A 24,011-nucleotide genomic window follows, 5' to 3' on the forward strand; every position below is an offset into this window, starting at 1 on the left:
CTATTTAGACGACATTGCTGTGTTCAGCCACATCTGGGAAGATCATGTATCCCAACTGAAATAAGTGCTTTCAGATCCTTTCTGGTGTTCTAGACGTGTGGGGTTGATTGATGGTTTAGAAAACGATATTCATCCCTGCACCACACGTGCCCGGAAGCCGATTCATCACAGTGATGGCATAAGACAAAGGGCAAAGTGCACTTGTCACAACATTGGGGATTGGACTCCTTACATCAGGGTTTATTTTGATAATTGGGCAATTCCTCTGTAGCATTTTGCTTTTAAAAGGAGAGGGGGCATCCTCATTCTTTGGGTCATCATTGGACACCAGGAAGAATAATACACTTTTAAACCTCTCTTGTGAATGCAGTCATTCCAGAGTCCTCTGCCATTGAGGTGAAGACAGGAGGCATCCAAGGCAGAGGAGAGCGCTGCTCCCTAACCAAGCCCTGGGAACGGTGGGGGTGAACTGCTTTTGGACCATGGCCTTACTGTGGCTGCGCTGGAACCTGGCGTGAAGGAATCCATGTAGGTGCCAGCCAAGCTCACTAGAGTGGGAGTGAATCAGAAGGACTCACCTTATCCTAGAGCACTTGGATTGGCGCTCGTTGCAACCTGAAAGTCCAAGAGCAGCTACAATTCTGCTTCACTGCCTCAAGCTACATCAACTGTTCGACACCCTTCTAGCTGCCGCAGAACAACTGTTCGACACCCTTCTAGCTGCCACAGAACCCACAGTGCTTTATTTGGCACTGCACGAACTTCGAACTGCTTACCTGCATCTTTGAGCCCTCTCTAAGCTGCCTGCAACAGTGAAGATCACTTCCACCTCGACTGAAGCACTGACTCACCGCTGTGGAAGCATCCGACTCACTGCATTCCGACCTTTGCATCGATCAAACAGAAACTCATTTCGACCTGACTTGACAGCGGACACAAACCATGCAGAGCTTTGTCCTGATGCCAAATCATCAATAAAACAACATAAATCAATCGGTCTTGACACTGAATTGATTGTAGGGAAGCAGATAGAAGTCCAGCTCGATGCTGTCAAGCACCCGAGAGCCCAAGACAAGCAAATAAGGTACTGTGAAGAGGCCCTTCCCAGTGGTCAACTTTAGAGATGATAATCACCTTAAAGCCCCCATTCTCTGCCTTTTTCTCAAAAAAACATTTTATTGAACCCAACATGTCAATGAAGACCCTGGGCACCCCTGCCCAGAGTTCGATTCTACAGCAGCTTGCATTTTCTGTTTTTCTGTACATGGGTGGGTTTGTGCTTGTGTTTTTAGCTATTTGCCTTTTTATTATTTAATTAAATGTCTCTCTTTATATAGACCTTGATTGAACCTTGTTTTATTTTGGAGTCCTTGTACTATTCCTGTTTGAGTTTCTGTTACTATCACTTCACAGTCCCCTTGAGAGTGTATCCTGCGCTACCACACAAGGTAGAAGGACATAAACCTTTTGGGCTGTGCCTGTTTCACCTTTACGATTGCTGCCGATTTAGAAATAGTGTGGGCTTGAGTAGGTGGTTTAACCACTACTCGTCCCTGTACTACTGCAGAGTAGTAGTAATTTTGTCACAAGGAGGTGGACAGTATCAGAGTTAAGGGTGCTAGTGCAAGTGGAAAGAGAAACAGTAAGAGCAACAAAAGTAATTTGCAGAGAGGTTTGGCTAAGTCATTGAAGCAGGACAGCAGGAGCTTCATATGGCATATGGCCAGATCATGGCCAAGGAAGCATGAAGTGAATACCTGTTTACAATCCACCAGTGGTAGAAAACCTAAAAAGGCACACCAAGGCCAGGAGATCATTGTAGTGTATTGTACTCGTCATTCATATAGCGCCTTTCACCATTATTATAGTCTCAATGCTCTGTTAGTGGGAACAACCGCCGAGGACCGAAGTTCAGAGTGTTGGAGGTAATAGAGCAAAAATGGAATGCGTGTGTGAAATTGCCCAAATAAGGCTTAGCAGGGCTGGCCAGGCTACAGTAGAGAGCAACGCACATGGACAGGCATATGGGTGTGTGCTGAGAGGCATCAGAAGATGGCGCGAGTGCTATTGACTCGCTATGTGTCCAGCGTGCCCAAATGTGTCACAGGTCTGCCCTGCATTCTGATGTCAGAGGTGTTGAGGCATAGTGTTGGGCAACGCATAGCGATCAGACCAAAAAAATACAACCCGCTAGGGAAAACGACTTGAGAAAGGAGAGTGTTTTATTTTGTATACAAAAGAAAAAAGGCGACATGGCATCATAAATCTGCTGCCACAGAGCTCTCTGATGTCCTCTGTACAAGATTCAGGTTACAAACACACACACCGTCACGCATGACACAGTGTTAATCCCCCACCCTCATTGGCTACCGCCTACATACATGCCAATGATTACATATAGCCCATTCTCCAATTGGCTCTGGTGTCTTCTTGCTAATCTTCACCCCTCGTGGGTGTCGTCCTCGTCCATCATGGAATGCTGGAATGAAATTGGTTAACATCTGCTGGCACCCTCCTGCCTTTTATCCTAACCATGTGACATGCACCTGGTTATCAATGTGAACTCAGTGGGACTCTTCGAGGTCAGCCTGGTCCTTGCGGACAAGCAGCCCTTTTCTCATCCCAGACACATTGGCGTCCCATCATGCCCTCCTCACTGTATGGGCATTATTCTTAGCTCTTATTGGCACAAACCATAGATCATGTCATTCTCTGTTGTTATCAGTTCCCCTACCCGAGATTGAGCCTAGTGTCCAATAATCAATCCATTCACAAAGGATTTAGAGCCCATTTCCCTGCACATCTGGTAGTTCAAATAGAGTGACCATCATTCTGGGGGGCTCTAATGCCTTAAATCTTGGTTCATGTTTTAGCATCCTCTGCCTTCACTCTCAGGAATACAACCTTGGTACTAGGCTGCAGCCCTTCACACTTTGTCGGTTGCACACATTCCTACCTAATTAGTTCAGAGACCTAACTGATGTGGGGGCATATGTGTGTTCTGTACCATGCGTGGGAACCGGGATGCAATGATGGGGCGAGGAATAATGCCTTGTTGTTCTGTGTTTTCGGTGAGAACATGGCCTACGAGGATTCAGGCCTACTCGTATATATCTATACACACTATGTCCTACATAATGCAATTACACAAATACTACCAAACTTTGCTACCTAACTTTCCCCTTCATGATTTCCTACTCCAGCCAATCGTCCCTACCCATGACACACACCCTTCCCCTTGCACTGACCCGTGCTCATTTCCATATTCTATTATATTTTTCACAATCTAAATCGTCTAGGAGGGGCGGTGGTCTGGACATGCACCCCACCAGTAGTCTGGTGTGAGTAGGCAGAGAGTTACGTTAACAGCACAATTGAATTTTGTCATAGTCCTTGCTGTAATCTGATGTGTGCAAATTGTCTTCTTCGGTTGATTCATGCGCCTACGATAAAACGGTTACCGACAGTCTATGCTCCAACTATTTGAAACAAGAGGATCCCGGGTTGAACTTCCAGGTTCTTCTCGGTGGATAATGTGGTGAGTCTACCCAGCTATCGAGCGCTTTCAGAACCTTTTCAGTTGTTACCTTTACGATGGGCGGCCCATCCTATACTTCATAGATGCGCAATACTTTCCCATCCCCCCCCTTCCTTCCCGATTGATTCTGGGGCTGGTTCTTGATTGCCCTTCTGGAGTATTGTACAGGGGACACCCACCTGGCCTACTGGTGCAGGACATGGACAGGGCACATATCCTGCTCTGAAAATTCACTGGAGTGTATCCCAATCTGCCCGGTTTTGATGGCAGTGATTCTATCACAACCACTGCGTGTGCTTGACTGTTTTACAGTATATACCAGGTGCAGTGATTCATCAATCCTGTGACATTTCATATATGAAGGGCTGCGATTCAGCTAGTTGTGCTCGAGGGAAGCCAGGGTCATGATTGGTGTAAGCTTGTGTGTGTGTGTGTGGTCCGAGCCGCCGCCGAATAACTTGCTTCAGAAAAGTACCCAAGCAGGGGGTAAACATTTCTGCTGGTAATCATTTTGGGTTTCCACCAAATGTAGGGGGATTCATAAATAGCTGCCGATAGGTGTACTCTTGGTCTACAACCTAGAAGTCTAGGAAGGCGAACCGTAGCTGGAGGGTCTCACTGACCAAGGATCACCCAAGGCGAACTTAACAGAGCATGCTGCGAGTGACATGGGATAGGCAGAAGAAGGCTACATCCCCAGAAACGTATTTAGTTGTGGGCTAGGGAGCTAGGCTTGGACTGGGACACTAGATCCTCTTAGATCACACCCCTGCATCGTTTTGCTGCTCTACCCCGGCACCTTCAGACAATGGTATATTCCGTTTGCATTGTCTTACACACCCCATCCAAATCTTCCTGTGCATTAAAACATAAAACTGCTGAACTTCACTCTTTGCATGTCAAGTGTTTTGTAGTTTACCGCCGTGACACCAACCGCATCTGGATGCCTCCCACCATGCCTTCTGAACCCCAGATCATTCACCCCACTCTGACTACGTGTTCCTAGAGTGCATTTTTTTCATTTCCAGTGGAACGATTCTGCTCTTATTTCTTTTATGAAACAACAAAAGATAGCTTTTATTTGAGGGGGAAATAGTGCTGCCATGTTAAAAATGGAATTTGCAATGCACAACTAGATTTTGTGATAGAGAATAAGTGCAAAGTTAGCTACCAACATTTCCTCTTGCAAATGTAGAGTTAAAATGGTGTATTTGAAAAAAAGAAATCAGAAAAATCATGCGGTACAACATTTGTGTTCCTAAAACTTCCCTTTCGTTCATGACAGAAGCTGCAGTCGTATGAAACTCTGAAGGCAGATCATTATTTTTCTTCATTCTGTTTATATGTACTATCAAATGGGCCCAGAAACTGATATTTCTATGGACAAATCACTGAAAGGGAATTACTGCTTGCCAACCCCTGCAAAGCCTATTGAAATCCTGGGGTTTTCAGGAGTAAAAAGCTGCTGATGGAGCACTTAAGCATTCTTGTGGTTGATGTAATGAAACATTAATTCTAAAGTATGGGTAGATCTTGGTCATAGTGAGGACATATGTCATGTGATCATGAATAGAGAGAATCTCTGGGAGCAAGGGGATCACAATCTTTAATTGGCTCTCCAGATGTTTTGTACTAAAACTCCCATCAGACCTAGCCAGCATAGTCATTGGTGAGTGATTATGGGATTCGTAGTGCAATTATTCTGTAGAGATACAGGTAACAGATCCCTATTTTTGAGGTTTCAGAAATTAACAATGACAGACTTTCTCAATTACCCATTGGTTCGATTGATTTTTGACATTGTACAATGACTCTTTTGCTGATGCACATAATTTGCTTCAGTGATGCATCTCAGTCCCCAAAAACTGGAAGAAGAGAAACTGCTCAAACTGAATGCGTTCAAGTATACGTGTACTAGGGTTATGACACAGAAGCAGCGCATACATGAAAGAGATATCAGAACATTACCATCAAACCAGGAAGATGTGCATGGTGTGACTAAATCTCTGGCAGGAGACTAGGGAATGGCGCCTGAAAGTTCCTTTGGGCTGGTGAGCAGCACCCATGCAGTGATGCTGGTCCCGAAGGAAGTATAGATGGGGAACCTCCAGGGCCTGCATCTCATACCTAGCATCCTGTGTTATGGCCCCCAGGACACACAGCAACCATTCCCTTTGTCCAACCGTTGTGCCATGTAGATAGATACGGGAAGGTTAGAAACAGAACAGGATGCTCGCTCCCAACCTGGTATTATGGTGCTCCACGAGACACATGACCTACTCTCTAGATACCATAGTCCAGAAGGACACCTACTATTGAGCAAGAGACAGCATGAGCCAGCCCAGCACAACGTTTAGGATGCTTGTGGTTACACCAGCAAAGCAGAGACCCTCAGGCAGAAATGCTACCTCATGGCAGGTATCAACAGAAACACCATGGAGTGAGGTAGCCATGGCCGCAGACCACCGTTTTATAACCTCAGTTAGCGGGGCAATAGTGCAGCTCCTGAAACAAGTGAATGCCTACAAGGAAAATGTAGTTTGTTCATCTGTCTGCTGTTTGATTGGTCCACTTACAGGTCTCACACAGCTTCTGCAGTTTTGCATTCTTGAGCCAAACTACTGGGTCAGACCGAGCATTAAAGGGTCAACAATCACAAAGAGGATGGAGGAGTTAGGAGTTTCACACTGTTCCGAGAGCGAGACTATGGACGACTTTAGAATTAATCTTGGCCTGGTGGGAATCTCAAATTGAGGAGGTCCACACATAGGATTCTCGGTTCATGTGATAATGTCCCTGCAAAAATGTCGTCATGCAAAATATTCACCGAAAAATATCAGTTTTTTTGTGGAGACATTATTAGATGGAACATGCGGGGGATGCCCACACAACACCTTTTTTTTTCTTCAAGGGGATATGGGGGATGCCCACGCAACCCCATTCTCTCTCATATATAGTTGCCACAAACTTTTCCCGGCGATATTATGTACGCCGACCATATATATTTAGGGACATTATTGCCCGATACCCAATTCTTTGGGCTTAAGTGTAAACCAGGACTGTACCTGGAGGGAGCAGTCGGTAAAAGGCAGGACTGACCCTAGTCAGGTACAGTGGCTCTATAGTCAAATCTGCCAAAGAACATGGTTCTGGGCTGTGCGTGGAGCCCTGGCGGCGTACAAGGCCCAGGAGGGTCAGACAGCCCTCTATGGTGCCCAGCTGTGGAGTTGGTCTAACAGCTCCAATCTGCCTGTAATAGAAATACATTTTTGAAAAACCTCTTGGGCCTACCGAATCCTGCGCCAGGTTTTCAGGTTGCCCTCGAGTTAAATCTACAACCTATTGAAAACGCATGTAGAGCAAAACCAGTGTTCTATGGGACAAGGCTGTGGATCAATGAGAACCTACTTAACTATCGTGGGGCAGTAGGGCATGTAATGACCCAGGAAGGAGCAATGACTTTGCCATGGCTATCAGTTTTAAACAATGAACTCTTAGTGCTTGGGCTCTCTGACCATTGGTCTAAAATGAACACTATCAATGGCAATTCTATTGTGGTTACAAGGGAAGCCGAAATTGGAAGGACATTGTTGACTTTCTCTCAGTTTCATAGATATTGGTCCTTAAAGCAGAATGAAGGTTATGCACACGAAGCGGACGTGATCCCTCTTCTCCAAAGCTCGCCTGAGCATACTTCCTCTGGCTGCCTGGAGGTCTAGGTGGAACCCAGATGTCAGTCCGATTTGCCCTTTCTGCCCGGATACAAGTGAAGAAATTGTACATTTCCTACTATTTTGTCCTAACTATGGCGACCTGAGAAAAAGATCCTTAAAATCTCTTTTCATCTTGCGCTCAGTTATTACCACAGCTGAGGCCTTAACATTGGGTCTAGCAGCTAGAGATCAACGTGCTATTTTCTTAGGGCATGGCGACGAAGATCCAAACTTGTGAAACAGCTCCCAGGTACTAGGTGGACTCTAAGGGCAGTATAGTGCCCACGAATAAATCCCTTGTGGTGAGAGGAGAGGAGTTTTCATTAAAATTATCACCATTTCGAACTGCACAACCAGACCACCACATGGATTTTTTTTATTGATTCCTGTTATATAGAATGTACTTTATGCACATCGGCACTTTAGCAGATTTTAATTGTTGATAATTGTCTGCCATAACCAGAGCGATCAAACTAATTGGGTGATGTTAATGTAATGATTGCTTAACTTTCGTGCATATTTGCAGGAATTTGACCACCACATGGATCCTTCTTTGGGTCCTGTAACATGGAATGCATTTTATGCACATTGGCACTTTTGTAAAATTGCATTGTTTATAAGCAGATTGGTTGAACTAATCGGCAACACCTACATGACTGTTTAAGCTTCAGAGTCCTGTGATTTCCTTTGATTTTATACCATGTTTAATGTTGTGCTTTTGATGTTTTTATGTGTTGGCTTTTATGGTAGAATTACCAAAATAAAGAATGAACGAACGCACGCTAGGAGTTTGGTGGCAAAAATGAAAAGAGACTAGTGGAGTGTGAGGCACAGGATAGGGGAAAACGAGGGTGGACTGGAGAGTGAAGAAGAGCAAAGAAGGATGAGGACAAGGAGGAGAACAACTAAAGAATCTGAAGAGTGGGGTGAGGGAGAGAAGAGTAGAGGAGGAAGGAGATCTGGCGAGAGTGATAAAAAATAAAAGTGGTGGATGGGATATCAAAAAAGGAGAACAAGATAGAGAGAGGGTGGAGCAAGATAGCGGCTTCTTAATATGTAAAGGAGAATTGTATAGCGCACCTCTGCCATTTTGGAGGACTTGTAGAATGCGTCTTGGCAAAAAAAAGGAGGAGGTGTTAAGAGTGACAGTGGGGCAGAGGGGAAGATAGGTGCAGAAGCTGAGGTGTTGACGAGTGCTGGCTAGTAGTACCAGTAACCTGAGCGTCAGTGCTATTTTATGAGGCTAGTGGTGTTGGATTTGTGTTTTCTTGGGAGGGAGGTAGCAGTAAGGGGGGGTCAGGATCCATTGAAAGATGGTGCCATGAGACTTGGGTTAAGTGCTGACATGGGCAGTGGGTCTTTGATAGAGCAGAAGAGGTCCTTGGTGCCGGCATGGCTCCATCAGCCTTAGTGTTGAAGTAGGAGGCTGACATGTGCGAAGCCGGTCGGTTTGTGACGTGACATGCAATGGAGAGGCAAATCAGTTGTTTGGCGATTAGGAGAACAATTGTGATTAGTGAGGGCTACAGTGATTTGATTTCACATTGTTGTTGATCTTGGGATGGCAGCTTTGTCATGCTCTTGGACATCACAGTGATTTGGGTCACACAAAACGGGCAGAAAGCTAATGAAAGGGACTCCAATATTTTATATTTGATCTATATTTATTTTGTCATTTTACTTACTCATGCTGGAATCATGAAGACTACTGTTTATTGTTTATTTTTCCTTGCATTTTCTTACCCCTCCTCCCGTTACTAAGTCACCTCATTTGTTTGAAAATAGTGAAACTTTTGAAATAAACTTTGTACACTAATAAAAAAATAAAAAAAGAAAGCTAATAATAGTCACTGAGAACTGCACTAAGTTCTGATGGGTGGAGATCTGTGAAGAGACTGTCAGTATGAAGAACCTTGTTGCATAAGCAAGGCCTAATATGTGTCTGCCATTCTGCAGAGACTAGAACAAGCTTTACAGATACCTGTAGAAGGGGACTGTACTTTCAATGAATATCGGTTTCTTCTGCATCAGAAAAGACGATGAATTCTCTGGAAGGTGGCAGGGTAAGAGGTCTCTCCTGATTGGGTCAAGCGGTGGGGATGGTACACTTGGAAAGGCGAGATCTTAAATTGTCATGCACCGATCCTGATGTAGCCACAGGGGAGGCCAGGGCGCAGTGCATCCTCACACTGAACGATCAATCACAGGATGTCACACCTCTGGTATTTTGACAACACAAGGACTGGCTGTTCTAAATCACCACCTAACTTCAGGAGAGTAAAGGGTGCCAGCATGTCACCATCGTCCTCAGACCTATAATTAACTTTTACAATATTTGCAAGGTTGTTAAAGCCACAGAGTCATCAGCACAAGCAAGGTATCCGAGTAATGCAGCCCCACCCCTCACAGGTGTCTTTCTATGAGATTTTATGGCACTGAGAAACTAGACCTTCTCATCCATTCGCCTTTTGCGGGATAGTAGCAAACGCCCCCTGTTCAAGGGAAACAACATATATCAGGAGGAGCACAGGTGCTCTTTGCCGAGTCCGGTACAGCGGACTGCCATTTGCAGTCATGTGCATTGTGGTACTCACAACACTTAGGCCATTTTAACAGGGAAGTAAATTATCAGTAGCCAGGGTTATCAGCTGGGGCAATGCCCTTGGTTCACGTGTCACTGCCTCTGCGACCCCTGACCAACTGACACAACGCTTATATGTAAAAGAGCGATTTATTTCAAATTAACTTGTTTGGTTGTTAGAAATCCTTGTTGAACTGAAACAAATCACTCTTTGAGAGTTTTAACGGTGTGTGTGTGTGTGTGTGTGTGTGGACCACAGTAGCGGCTGGTGAATGTTTGAAGTGGAGAAGCATAAAAATGTGTCCCAGATATTCCATAGCGACTGAGAATAGCGAGATGCCTGAACCAATGAAGCGTGGTGCAGAGGGGTTCCCACCCACAATTGTTTTAACTCATGGTTTAAAATGGTGCATTTTAGAGTAGACTTTAAAAAAAAAATGGGTAAAAAACCAGTTTGCAATTGGTTTTGAAGGGTAACTCATGAAAAAAATCCAATAGATGCAATTCACCAACAGTGCGCAGTAGCATTTCTCCAACACATTTTTTTACGATGCCTTTGCCCACAATATGTGCCTGTATAAAACATTTTAACAGTGCTGTGCCCATACATTTCCATGCCAACTTCACCATTATTCCCTCGTTTTCCCATATAAGAGCATACACCCGTTTGCTTTGCACACAATGTCAGTTATGATACTATAAGAAAACATGTCCATGTTTGTTCTGCCAATATATGGCAGTATCGCCACATAGGAACATACTCCCGTTGACTTTAACATCACAAATGCATGGCTCAGTAGGAAAACGTGTCCAAACTGGCTGCACCAAATAGCCAGTCTAGCTACATAATAACACTCATCATGCTTGCTTTATCAAAGAAGCCAGATACAAAACGGCACACCATAGTAAGAATACCACTGATCATGATTGCTTTATTAAAGATGGCCAATACCAAATGGCATGCCACAGTAAGAATACCACTTATCATGCTAACTTTGTCAAAGAGGCCCAATACAAACTGTCATGCCACAGTAAGAAAAAAAAAACAGTGTTGCTTCATAATCATGCTTGCTTTGCTGAAGATGCCCCATACTAAATGTCACAACCCAATAAGAAATTGCTAGACTGGTTGCATAAAAATGCCAGTCTAGCTTCATAATAACACTTATAATACTTGTCTCATCATCCATGCCCAGCAAAATATGCCATGCCTGCCCCCCTGTGCACCAGAACCTCAAACTCTTACATGATCACATTCATTATAAATGTAATTAAGAGTGAGTGTGAGGCAAGGGGGGTCCATGGGCAGATGTGTGTCATGCAATGGGTTCCAGGGTACAGCCATAGCATTTCTTACTGGGTATAGATGCCCAGTAAAATGTGCCATGCCCACCCTCTGGGGGCCCCAAGCGCCTCACAAGCACACAATCAACTGTGAGTGTGCGAGGTGCAGGGAGCCCAGGCATGGCATTTTTTACTGGGCATCTATCATAGGTACTCAGCCCCCCTGGGCACTTCAGTGCCAAACATGCACAGACTCAATTATGTGGGTATGCAAGGCGCTGGAGGGTTTAGGGGTCAGGCATGACATTGCATGCTAGGCGCTAGGAATCCCAGCAGACTGGGCTGGCATTCTTTACTGGGCATAACCTGTAAAAAATGACATGTCTGCCTCACTGCCTCACATGATGAATGTGATTGTGTGTATGCAAGGTGCTGGGGGCTCAGGGGGCAGCCATGGTATTTTTTACTGGACATAGATGCCCAGTAAAAAAATACCATGCCCGTGCCCTGGGCCCCCAGCTCCTCACACATGCACACAATCAATGTGATTATGTGTGTATGCCATGCTCTGTGGGCCCAGGGGGCAGGCATTGGCTTTTTTGGGGGGGGGGGAAATAAAATTTTATTAGCATTTTATAACATAGAGAAGAGCAACTTAAAGAATAAACCATCTTTCACAACAGAACACTTGTCCTGCCTGCATTACGCCCTACCCCCTGCACCCTCCCATCCCCTTCCAGCACACAGAAGAACATATAACCAGGGGCGTTGCTAGGGGGGGGGGCAAGGGGGCTATAGCCCCTGATCTTTTGGTTGTAGCCCCGGATAGAATCTCAGGAGCTACAGCCAAAAGACTAGATAGCCCCCAGTCCCAACAGTTCTGACATAAGCATAGCCCCGGGTCTTTTCCAGACCTAGCAACTCCCCTGCATATAACAATTAGAGCCAACTGCACATCCCTTCCATTCCCAAACTAAAAGCATAGTGTGTATCTAAACCCTGCTGCAACAGTATCATCACCTGCAGCTCCTGCTCTACCAGTGGCACAGAGCAGGTTCAGAGGGATGCGTTTAGCATATGCACCTGGTGTACCAAAACTATGATGATTATCAGTAGCCCATGCAGGTGCAAGGGTAAACTCTAAATATAGACTATGCCCAAGTTGAGGATTGTTGCATGGCACTGCTCATAATCATTGCACCCACATCCAATTTGATATCACACGTGTCAGCTCCTGTGAGCCAGCTCAACTATGGATGGTGATGTGTATTCTGGCTAGAAAGGCTAGTCCTGCCAAGAGAAAGGGTGAGGGTAGGTAAACCCCTCCACCGGAGACAGCTGCTCAACAGGAAGCTTTTCTGTGCCCAGGCATCAAAGGAGTGGACCCATTCAAAGGGAGTAGCCTCACCTTTGTGGGATGTATTGACCCACTTTTGCTCTGCCATGCTGCATCACTGTGTATGATGGTGCCAGAAAACAGCAAAATGGCCGCAAAACCCTTGTGTGTGCCAAAACCTCTGAAAATCACGCTTTGCAACGCACAAAAAAATGGCTGCCCAATTTGTCACGCATGTTGTCAGTGGTGGAACAGAGATCTCACTCCTGAAATATGTCACTGGGCTCCACAACAAGTAAAAATGGAGTACAGAAAGAAAAAGCATTGTGTTGCTAAATGAAACCCAAAATCTTGCTTTAAATCCCTTTTTCTTTGTTGCTGAAACTTCTGAATAACAGTACAGATCACCCTCAAATATCCAATATACTTGATGGGTGCTACAATTCACTTAGTTTAAGAAATCATTGTGAACTTACAAAGTCCTGAAAAGCTGAAAGCATAAAGGGATTTCCACAGCAAAAGTGGCCTGTCTGTGGATCTGTCAAAAATCTCTGGGTGCAGTACCCTGGGCCGCCTGAATAGACAGCTGTCAGGAGCCTGCCTTATTAAACTTTAAACACGTATAAACTGAAATCAAATGGTTGCAATCTAAAAAGGCCTGTTACTGAGAGTACATCATACTGTAATTGTTTTGATTCCATGGTTTAAAATCTTGAATGAGAATTTAGCTGTGATTTGATACAAGTCTGCTTTAAGCTAAGGAAAAATTCAACAGAGTTAACAATTAAAATTATGCCTGGCTGAAGCCACCAAACTGGAATAACAGGTTTTCTCACAGAAGGAAGGTATTTCCCCCCAGCAGGAAATCACACAGAAGCGTTAATTATGGAGTAGGAAAGAACCTGGTCTACAGAGGCGTGAGGAACAATGACCAGCTGCAACTAAGGAAATGCGAGGTGTGAAGATAGTCGTAAATGGCCTCTGCCAAGAGCAAACAGGGAGGAGACTGCTCCTGAACTGCAGGGATACAAAAAGAGGCGGACCCAAACAACCATCTGTGGCTGAACATTAACAAAGAACACTTTTTTAAAAGAGTTATAACTTGCCAGTTAAAATTGTGAAAAATATAAAAGTAACAGATTTGTGAATCTAAGTTTTGGCTGCACGTTTCAAGAGGTGGCAAAATCGTGTGACATGTTCTGGAAAGAAACGGCAAGAAATGTGATTTTACGCAAAATGTATTTCAACTAGAAGTATGAAACTTTATACACTTATGCCCATGTTAAACACGCAGACTTGTAGAAATTTGCTTAAAATTTGGACATCGTGTTCCTGATGAAAAGGGCAAAATTCTGTGAAAAGCGGAGACAAGATCCCACGGCTATATGGTTTTGAGGAGTAGCTGCTGTGGAAAATATGTTATCTGTATATGTGATCGTTATAGAGGTTGCACATGTGGAAATATGTATTGTGCCAAAAGAAGATTTTGTGTTCTAAGGGCTAGGGGTGGATTCTCAGCCTCATAAAATTACACCATAAAGATGACACTCTGTTTCTCTCCTCCTATCAAGGCAGGGAGTAGACTCTGACCCAATCACCTTTCAAAGGGGCAGGCTTAGCTAAGCCGACCCATACACCCCCGTTGTGATGTCATTTTTGGGGCATAAATAGAGACAGCAGAGAGCAGATAGAGACAGACAGATTCACCCACTATCCTGATGCTGGCGAAGCACCCTGCTGCTGAACTGTACATCTTCCTTCCTCCAGACTCCAGAAACTTGGCAAAGGAAACCCCATTGCATAGCTGAACCATTTTCAGCTAGGCCTCAAATTCCGGAACCAGAACCCCACCAACCAAAGGGGAAGCATCAAAATACAGCCGGGATACGCTGTACTGCTTGCTTGCTGAAAATAATACCATCCTAACCAAGAAGGGCAGATCCAATCCAGTCCTGTGCCATGCTGTGACCAGAGGGCCTTGCAGACCCAATCCAGTCCTGTGCTGTGCGGCGATCAGAGCGCCTTGCCGATCCTGCCTAGTCCGATGTGCCCAGCCATCTGTCCTAACCCAGATCCAATTCCTTGACCAGAATCCTGACGGTTCCATTTAAAAACATATCCAGTGAGCATCTATAGAAAGAATTGTGTCACTGGCATAAGTACTTTGCATAGTCAATCCCTATCTTAAACCCATTCTATCTTGTATTCAGAACCTGTATGGTTAGGAGTATTTTGAATTGTCTGAACTCTCTATCCAAACCATCCTATCTTTCCTCCACAACTAGTACTGTTAAAACTATCTTTGCGCTGATCTTTCTCATCTGAAGGAGGCAAGTTTTCTCCGTAGGCAGTCATTCTGATCAAGTGGCTGTGTTCCTGTGTGGTATTCGTTTTGTTTATAGTCATTCCTAGTGTAAGAAATCCTTTTGTCATTTTTAAAGTGCAGTCCTGTTTTCCATTCTTGCGCCATTCTCGAAAAAACAACCTCTACTAAAACGTCCATAATTCCCTCAATTTTCGTGCTAGCAACAGAATTTTAACTTCTGCTTGTAGCTACATCCACAGCTTTAAATCGCATCTAAAATTCCAAATCAATACAGTTCTCCCGTTATCGCGATTATCGCGCAGTGAAAAGTTTGCCGCAAATTTTAGTTTTGGGAAACTTTTACACGTGTAAAACAGCTTTTAATTGCTTCCGACATGAATTTTAAGATTTCAAATGTTTTCCTGGGATTAAATCATTGCTTGTGTTTGTGTGCAACTACCCAAACCGGCTCCCATAAGAATTGATAACAATTTGAGCAATTCTTACCATATTTGGTGTTTTTACAGATAACTGTAAAAGCCATTTTGACAGCTTGACAGTCAATTCCGTTTTCTCTTGTGTTTGAAAGGGGGAAAGTGGGATTGATATTCTATTTAATTTCTGCAATTCCTGAATACCTGCTCTCTCCTCCTATCTCTTTACATTACCTATTGAGGGTTGGGGTGTGCAGGGGGAACCTCTAACTACAGTGCTATCTGATCTGAACTAACACAAAAGTATTTCTGTGCTGAATTGTTTTGCTCACTACTTACTCCTTGTGTATTAAAGAGATTATTCAGTGTTACCTCACCCCATTGGTGATTGTTGTGTACCTCTTAAGACATATTGTGATTACATTTTAAATACATAAATAAATCTTTACCTTTGCAAACCAGCCTGATTCCCAATGTGACCGGGGGTGGGGTGGTTCCAGGAGAAGGGTGTGATATGAGTGGTATATCGTTCAGAATAAAGAGCTTTAAGGATTTCAGTTGTGCACTACATGCTAAGCATTGACTTGGGTGTATGCCGGATTGAAATCAATTACACACCAAGGTGCTGCATACCAAAGGGACCCTTAATCCTATTGAGAAGAGAAGGGGTGAGGTTAGTGTAAAGTTGGGGGCAGATTCCACCATCTTGTTTCTCTCTTCCTCCCTCTCCCTCTCTCCCCTTCATGTTCACTCCACATCCTTTAGCACCAAGAACTTTGGGTGTGATTTCAAGATCAGGGACTGGACCCCTAAAGCGGGTTAGCTTTAGTCCAATCACTTGTTAGCTTTATAAATAGTGGTCTGCCACCATTTCTTTGATTTACTCTGGAACAAAAACCAGAGACTGATTAATTGAACCTCTTTTTGGAGACTTTTACTTTCTAAAGCTCTCAACCACTGAAGTGAAGAATGGGCAGTCCACGTCAGAGGGGAGCTTTGCCCCTTAAACACAGACCCTGAGCAGAATCATCCTATCCTCGAGCCCCTCAAGTTGGTCTCACTTCATCTGGAGGACCATATGTTAGAAAACAAACACCTCGATCCTTAAGGTAGAAATGGAAGAAAGGTCATCGGTACATTCAAGACTCACAGCAAGATGGCATCTCTTACATGCCATTAGCACTTACAAAGGAGCAGTCTAGATATTTTCTAAAATGGCGCCTGAGCAACCTCTTCTGGCATCATTCTACTTATGCCGGCACCCAGGTCCGTTCAACGTGTCGCTACTTGCTAATGCTCCTTTCACTTAGGAAAAGCTTGCCATCCTATACGGGCTCTACTGTTAAATCCTCTCTGTGTCCTTCGTCGTTCCCTTTGATCTATTGATCTACTTCCATCGTCATTTCTTGCCTCACCTTGTTTCTGTTGTATTTCCCGGCCTTTGCTACCTCAGCGCTCCTTCACCTCTTCTGAGCTGGCCATTTGTCCGCCTCTTCTCCTGTTTTCTTTCTTTCCTTCCTTTCCTTGATTCTTAATCCGTCTCTTTCCTTTATTCCCCTGCTCTGAGGAGAACTTTGTTTCTATTTTCCTTGTTCCTTGTGCTCTAGTGTTATTTTTGCAATGCTCCACTGCACGTGCCTCGTTTATTCTGTGCACCTCCAAACTCTGCTGTAATTCCATTCCTTACTTTGCCTATTTCTTTCTTACCAAGGCACTCCCTTCTTTCTCTGTTTCTTTTTTCTGACGTTTGTGACAGCTTTCATCTTTCTCCTGTTGTGAATTTGGGAGATCATTCTACTTGCCATATTGCAGAATTCCCAACATCTGGACCTTGTACAATTAGAGAAACATCAAGAAACCACTAATTGGACTACACATTTCTTATCCCCACACCAGTTCCTGATTCGGGTATTGTTCCCTGTGAGAGTTTTCTGAGGGTGTTGCCCACAGGGTGCAGACACCTGTTCACTATCAGGCCTCTGAACACCTGGCGGGACTCACCCCTAAGCATCCTTGTCTCGCTGCAACATACTGTGAGTAATCCTTTGAGATTCAAAACATATCTAAGACCAGACCAGCCTCAAAGCCAGTCAAACAAGCCGCGTGCGATGCTGAGGGATCCCACCAGTGCTGCTTTACAGCACTCCTCTGAACCTTCAAACAAGTGCCTGCATCTTGAGCACACTCAACACTGCATTTTTCCCCCTCGCTGAGCCAGTCATCTGCTAGGGTTGAAACAACTGCTCGACGTTGGGACCCGACTCCAACTGCTGGAGAGTCACTTGCCGACTCAAACCACAACAACCCTACCTTATTCACCCTCCTGCTTCACTGAACCGCATATTGGAGCAACAGGGTCACCGTTTTGGCAATTGCTGTCTGCCAACTCAATCTGCTGGAGCATCAGTCATCGACACTTCTCTGCGGTTACAACCCGGCCAGGCACCACTTCAAACAGATCCTAATGAGCGCTACAACCTGCTTCACTGAAAAGCCACCTTCAAACCGCACAGAGCTACCCCATTTGAACCTCCTTGACAGCCGCTTAGCCCTTAGGCACACACGATCCAATGTACCCGAACTAGGCTCGAGCCACTAACATCACTGCTTGAAGCTGGGCTCAAAGCAGTCGCCTCGCAAAGGAACCCGAAATAAAGTACTATCGGGCAATAACTGCCCACTTGGTCCATTCTGGGCCTGGTTAGGCCACTTATGCACCTTTTCCATCCAAAGACATATCCTTTTTCAAGAACAGGGGGGGTCTTGCTAGTTTTACACCGCCGTTTTATTACCCAGAGTGTTGAATTGTGCTATCTTTGCTTTTTTTCTTTTATGTCCTCAGGGGTACGTTTTGTGTAGTGTTTTCTATTTAGTTATTCTTTAGATGGTGTGGTTTTTTTAAATTATATGTATGTTTATAGAACCTTAATTGGACATTCCCTTTATTTTGGACTGTTATGCTTTGCTGTTTGGGTTACTTCTGAATCACAGTCACACCCCTCTCCCTCTGCCCACATTACCACAAAAGGCGAACCAAGAATAACTCGCAACTGTGCCAGTTTTACGTTTGTGGTTGTGTTGGTGTTGGGTGTGTAGCCCTGTGGGGTTTGCGTGGGCATCTTAGCCTCTACTCATCCTTGTGCTTCTACAGGGCAGAATCTAGTTCGTCACACAATACATCTAATTGTTTTTCCTGGTGTCGCCACACCTACTGGACTCCATTTTTGGAACACAGTGGCCCTTCTGCAAGCACTCAGTTGCCTGACCTCATCTTTCTGGCCGACTCGGACATTACGTCGACCCCGGCACCTGAAGCGGGAACATGGATCACATACATGGATGGAAGAGACACGAACACCAAGAAAACAGAGCGAAGTCACTTTCATAAGTTGACTAAATCTAAAAGTTCATAACAGCAGGAAATTCTAACTAAATCTAGCCAATCTTTGCGCTTATGAGAGGGACACCATTCAGTGCCTTCCTATCGGAACAGTGGGGCACATATTTTGACAACCAGAGTCCGTTGACATGTTTCTAAATTCAAATATAAAATCTCTTTCAAAGGTGTGACATTATGGGAAACGTTCAAGAACAGCGAATAGGCTTTTGGAAATGCAATACAACATTGTGCCTACATCCTTCTTTCCAAAAACAAACATATGGCAGAGTTTAGAGCCTGATCTTGGCCAGCAGAGGGGTTAAAGTTCAACCGTTCTCCCCTGTTACTTATTGTTCTTGCTCCTTTTCAAGCGACACTAGCCATTGAAGGCGTTGGGGGTGCAGATGTGCTTATAAATACACCGTTTTTTAAAAGCAAAATCAACGAAAACAAATTGCAATTAAAAGAAAAGTATTTTTATTTTAAATAATAAGACTGTACACTTTTGTTATCGTAGAAAGCAGCCCGCGAGCTCATCATGAGAGAAGTTAGTATTTGACATTATTTGGCATTTCACCCCTTCCTTCTTCCAGTGTGCGGCGCAATCACGGAGAATATGTGTGCCAGAGACAGGGTGGCAGGGACCGTGAAGGAAGGCAACACATGGTTGCTGTGTTGTGGTGACAGCGTGCGTGCCTGCCCTTCTCTCACTCCGTCAGGCGGATGGGGCAGGCATGCAGGCTGCTGCCGAGCCGCACGTCCACACCGAGGCAGCCCTGGCGTTGCTCACCCCCTGTCATTGAGTCACAGTGTACAAAGGAATGCACGGCCCGGGTCAAGGATTCTCTGACCCTCTTTGTCGCCCCTAAATAGGGCGAGAAGCCGGAAGAAACGCAGTCAAGCTGCACTGAGCTCTCCTCCAGTGAGTACGTGACCGGAGCCTGTTTGTTTACCTCGCTCTGCCTCGTCCCTTCTGGTTACACGCCCTACAACACCCCGCCCACGCCCCACAGAAGAACCACGGCGCAGTGTGTCCTACCTGTCTTAGTCAAAGTCTGGTGCCTGGAGGGGCTGCTACCGGAGTCCTTCATCTTCCAGGGGGTCCTGTGCGAGGATGGCGAGGGCACTCAGGGACAGCTGCTGCGATAGGTTTCAGAGTAATCGCCCACTGGCATGGCTGGGACCGCTCAGGGCAGATACCATCCTTCAACGCCCTGACTTTGGCTCCTGTGTCGGACCCGCGGTGCCATGCAGCAGAGTCCAGTCTCCTCTGCCAGCCTCTATACAGCACCCAAAATAAGTAGTATGCTTGCTTTCTCTTTCTCTAACCCTGGCCTCGACAAGTCAAGAAAGGGGCGTGGGCCGGGAGGCGGCCTTCCTCTTACTGGAGGAGGGGCAGGCAGGGGGTGTAGCATCAGAGTTCCACAATAGGCAACACACAAAACAGCATCTGCCCACGGACCATGTGTTGTCAGCGGGTAGAGATGAACTAGTGGCAGGTAAGGAAGGGTGGGATCGTGTACAGACAGCTGACGCCTCTCGTCCTCACACAGCCTGTCTTATCGAATGAAGAGGTCAGAACGGACACCGCTTGCACTGCTGTTCAAATCCCAAACTCTTCTCTAAATGGAACTTAGCTTGCCGTTAAATTGACTCAAATAACAGTTTTCAAATGGCGCTTGTCACTGTGTGCTGTTTCCTAACACTGTACACAAATTGCTGCACTATGTTCTAAGCCAGACACCATCTCTGCAATATGTAAGCCTAAAATGGCCCCGTGAACCACCTTGGAGCCTGCGATCCCTGCAGGCGGCAAGCAGCTCTCGACAGCGAGAGTTTAACTCGATGAGCTATCTTACCGGCCGTGCACAGCAGTCGATTGTTTTTACCCAACAAAACCACATTTTGAAGTTGTAGTTCTATATTAGCTTGCAGTGTTGCTATGCAATGCACGACTCGCATTGTTCCTGCAATGAACTGTTGTACGATACTATGTGGTAGTCCTGTAGGAATACGTATTCCCAACTGGAAGGGACCCAGCATTAAGAAGGTGACGTGAAGGTTGTCTATTCAAACCCTCCGTAAAATAGATACTGAACCATTTTCACTAACTCACAAAAATGAAGCTTATAACATAGACGCACCGGCACTGTCAGACCCCCACCGCCTCCCCCGCCCCAGCTATGACCCGCTGGTGGCCCTGCGCTCATTGGCGCCTAATTCCCCCTAACAAATTCAGGCCAGGCATAATTGTATTTCTGGCAAAACAAGACTGCAGTTTATTAATTATGCACACAACACATTTATCAATATTTATAACATTATAACATGTAAGTCAACACAGACGCAGCGTACGTGTTTCCTTTCTCCCGGCACCCCCGTCGTTCGTATCCCTTCAGCTTTCTTTTCATCATTGGATGACTTTTGTACTTTTTCTATAACCCAGGTTTCACTCCCTCAACTGTTGTGGTGCGCTCTACGCGCACACCAATGCCTGTGAGCCCCCTCCTGCTACAGACTGCACAATGACACGCCTGGGTAGTTCGGGCTCCCTGGTCGTTCTGCGCGGCTGGGAACGCCCCCTTTATTTATAGTGCACGCGGCAGAGTCCAACGTCGCTCCGCCGCGTTTGTGCATCCCTTAATGGGGCAGCATCACACTCCTCCTTTTGCATATCAAAACAAACAATGAACAGAGGATGCTTAACAATTCTAACCACTACATTCACTGCACACAAAAACCTGGCGGCCCTTTAATAGCAGCCACCCGGGTCCCTGGGACATTCAGGGCTCCCACTCACAGTCTTACTCCAACACAAAGTCCGTGAGACGGGCAGGTTTCCCTCGCCCAGTCCTCTGGGGGTACCTCCTGCCAACATCTCTGCTCGGAGTTCCTTCTCCCACCGGCTCCCGAGCTGGGGAGGCATGGGGAACCACCCCCTTTATCCGGAACTTCCAGTGCCGTCCCGCTGGGTGACAGGTCAGTCCTTGGTTCAGTCCTTGGCTCTCCCAGGTGCTTGAATAAGCTTGCATTGCGTGTTACTGAGGTGTTCCTGTCGGATGAGGACACCATTGACCCTTTTACCACCACCGCATCCAAAAGTGCCGGCTCAAAAGTCAGCAACAGTTTTCCTTGGGGGTGCCGGTTCTTTACCAGTACCTCGTCCCCGGGCACAAGCCTCTGCGGCCTCAGTCCTCTCCAAATGTTCTCGGTTGCCGTCCGTTCACGGTGCTCCCGCTCCACTTCTTCATTGTTGATCACGACAGGCTTCTGCTCGCCGAGCTCTGGTAGTAAGTCTCGGGGGCACCGTTGGAACATTGCCTCCACTGGAACCACCCTTGTGGGGGTATGGGCAGTATTGCAGTATCCTCTCAGGAATTTGTACAGTGCCCTTTGCAGGCACTTGCTTTCCCCTTGGGCAATGCAAAAGACCTTATTGAGTGTCCGCATCATTCCCTCAGCCTCTCCATTGGCCCGGGACCACATCGGGGTTACCTTGCGGTGATGTACGCCATACTCCTCCATCAGACCCGCAAAACTGTCCCCTTGGAATGATGGGCAGATGTTGGAGCAGAGCACCATGGGCAGTCCATGGGTAGCAAAGATCTTTTCAATAGCCACCGCCACCTTGTCGAAAGCCACTGACTCAATGAACTCCATCTCCGGGTAGCGGGACCATGGTTGACTTGGCCTCCTGTGTTCTGGCTGCCAGCAAGTCAATTACCATTCGCCACGAGTCCTGTTGGATGGCCGACTTGAGTATTCTGAAGCAGTCATCCTCGCCAGATGCTTGTTCAAGGACCTGTATGGGAACAGAGTTGGGTGTTGCAGTGCCCACCACGAGCTGTACATGTTCATCCGCCTCCTCCGCGCACGTGGATGGCACCCCACCAGTGCCCTCTAGCGGGTGTCTCGACAGATAGTCCGCCACATTGTTGCTTGCCGGGTGGTATACCAGCGACACACTCAATGGTGGTACAGAGGAATTCACACTTCTCTCAGTGTATTGTCAGGCCCAGAGAATGTAGGCGTTCAAAAGTCTTGGCTAGTTTCACCAGGTGGTCAGACTGCGATTTGGCAAACACAAGGATGTCATCACTAATGTTTAAGATGCCCTCCAGATCTGCCAGCGCTACATGAATGATATTCTGAAATACCTCAGGTGCGGATGACACCCTGAAGCTCAGCCTCTTGTATCTATAGAGACCCCTATGAGTGGTAAACGTTGTTATGTACCTAGACTCGGGGTGTAGTACCACCTGATGGTACCCCGCCCGTAGGTCCAGCTTTGAAAAGAACCGGGCACCCTGTAGTTCAGTGATGATGTCATCAATCGTGGGCGTGAGGTGTCGCTCCCTCTTAATGGCCTTGTTGGGCAGGCGCAGTCTGGTTGTTTCGGTTTTGAAGCCACTACAATTGGGGATACCAACGGTGTCGGGCCCTCAACCTTCTCTATTATGTTCAACTTGACCAGGTTGTCAAGTTCTTTATCCACCAGATCTCTTAGGTGAAATGGGACCCGTCGATGCTTGAGGGCAATGGGCTGCACCGAATCCTCTATGAGTAGTTTAACCGGGTCCCCAGCCATCTGTCCAATTACTTCAAACAGAGCCGTGTGTTTCTCCAGGAGGGTTGGAATGTCATCCACATACACGGAGTACACAAATGTAACGATACCCAGTGCCTCTGCTGCCGCAGAGCTCAGCAAAGTGTTGCTGCTGACTGGTGTCACATAGAATCGGGCCCTTGTTGCTGACCCACCATGTTCAACATCCGCAACAAATGCACCGTCTAGCTGTATTGGGTCTGCTCCTCCAAAGGTGAAGATGCAAGCCTTCGGCTTGGTCAGGGTTGGAGGGCATACCATGGCATCATAGTGTTCACAAGCCATAACGTTCACTGAAGCCCCTGTGTCTACCAGTACAGGGACTGAGGACTCATTCACCATCACTAGACATCGAGGGTGCCTCCTTGTTTTCGCCTTTGATATGCCTATCTTGGATACGAAGAACACGTTTTACGTCTTCTTCCTCCTCTTCCTCATCGGGAGCCGGATTGTCCTCTGCCTGATCAAGCTGAGCAACAATTGAGGAGTGTTGCTGCCGGCAGAAACCAGCCCGCACCGGGCCTCTGGACACCACCACTGAAGCAGTGGCCCTGCACATCCTAGTGTAGTCGTCGGGACCACCACACCTGCCACATGTCTTTCCGATCGTCGGGCATTCTGCTGGGTGAGGAATGTCGTATCCACACTTGGAGCACGAGTTGACAGGAGCCGACCCCCTCTCTCACTGACTCATTCCCCCACGTCTGGCTCCTTTACCACGTCCGACTGCACAGATCTCTTCTATCTTGCTGGGGCCTACCCCTGCTTCCATTCGGGACGCTTGCAGGTCGGAAACCTCCTGGCACCTCCCTATTTCCAGAATGCGTGGCATGGT

General features: G+C 46.3%; 1 protein-coding gene across 2 annotated transcripts in view; it reads right to left on the reverse strand.

Moving 5' to 3' along the window:
- The window catches only part of PFKFB4 (6-phosphofructo-2-kinase/fructose-2,6-biphosphatase 4), a 632,962-nt gene extending 613,042 nt beyond the window's left edge, over nt 1–19,920 (reverse strand). For both annotated transcript variants that reach the window (XM_069643565.1, XM_069643564.1), the window contains exon 1: nt 19,610–19,920. Coding sequence is in view for 1 of the 2 variants with exons in the window: in XM_069643564.1 (XP_069499665.1) it covers nt 19,610–19,661 (52 nt within the window). In the remaining variant the exon portion in view is untranslated. The remainder of the gene's footprint in view (nt 1–19,609) is intronic.
- Nucleotides 19,921–24,011: the final 4,091 nt, after the last annotated feature.

The sequence above is a fragment of the Ambystoma mexicanum genome, chromosome 2p (assembly GCF_040938575.1).
Source record: "Ambystoma mexicanum isolate Mex_15411 chromosome 2p, UKY_AmexF1_1, whole genome shotgun sequence".
NCBI classification, from domain to species: domain Eukaryota; kingdom Metazoa; phylum Chordata; class Amphibia; order Caudata; family Ambystomatidae; genus Ambystoma; species Ambystoma mexicanum.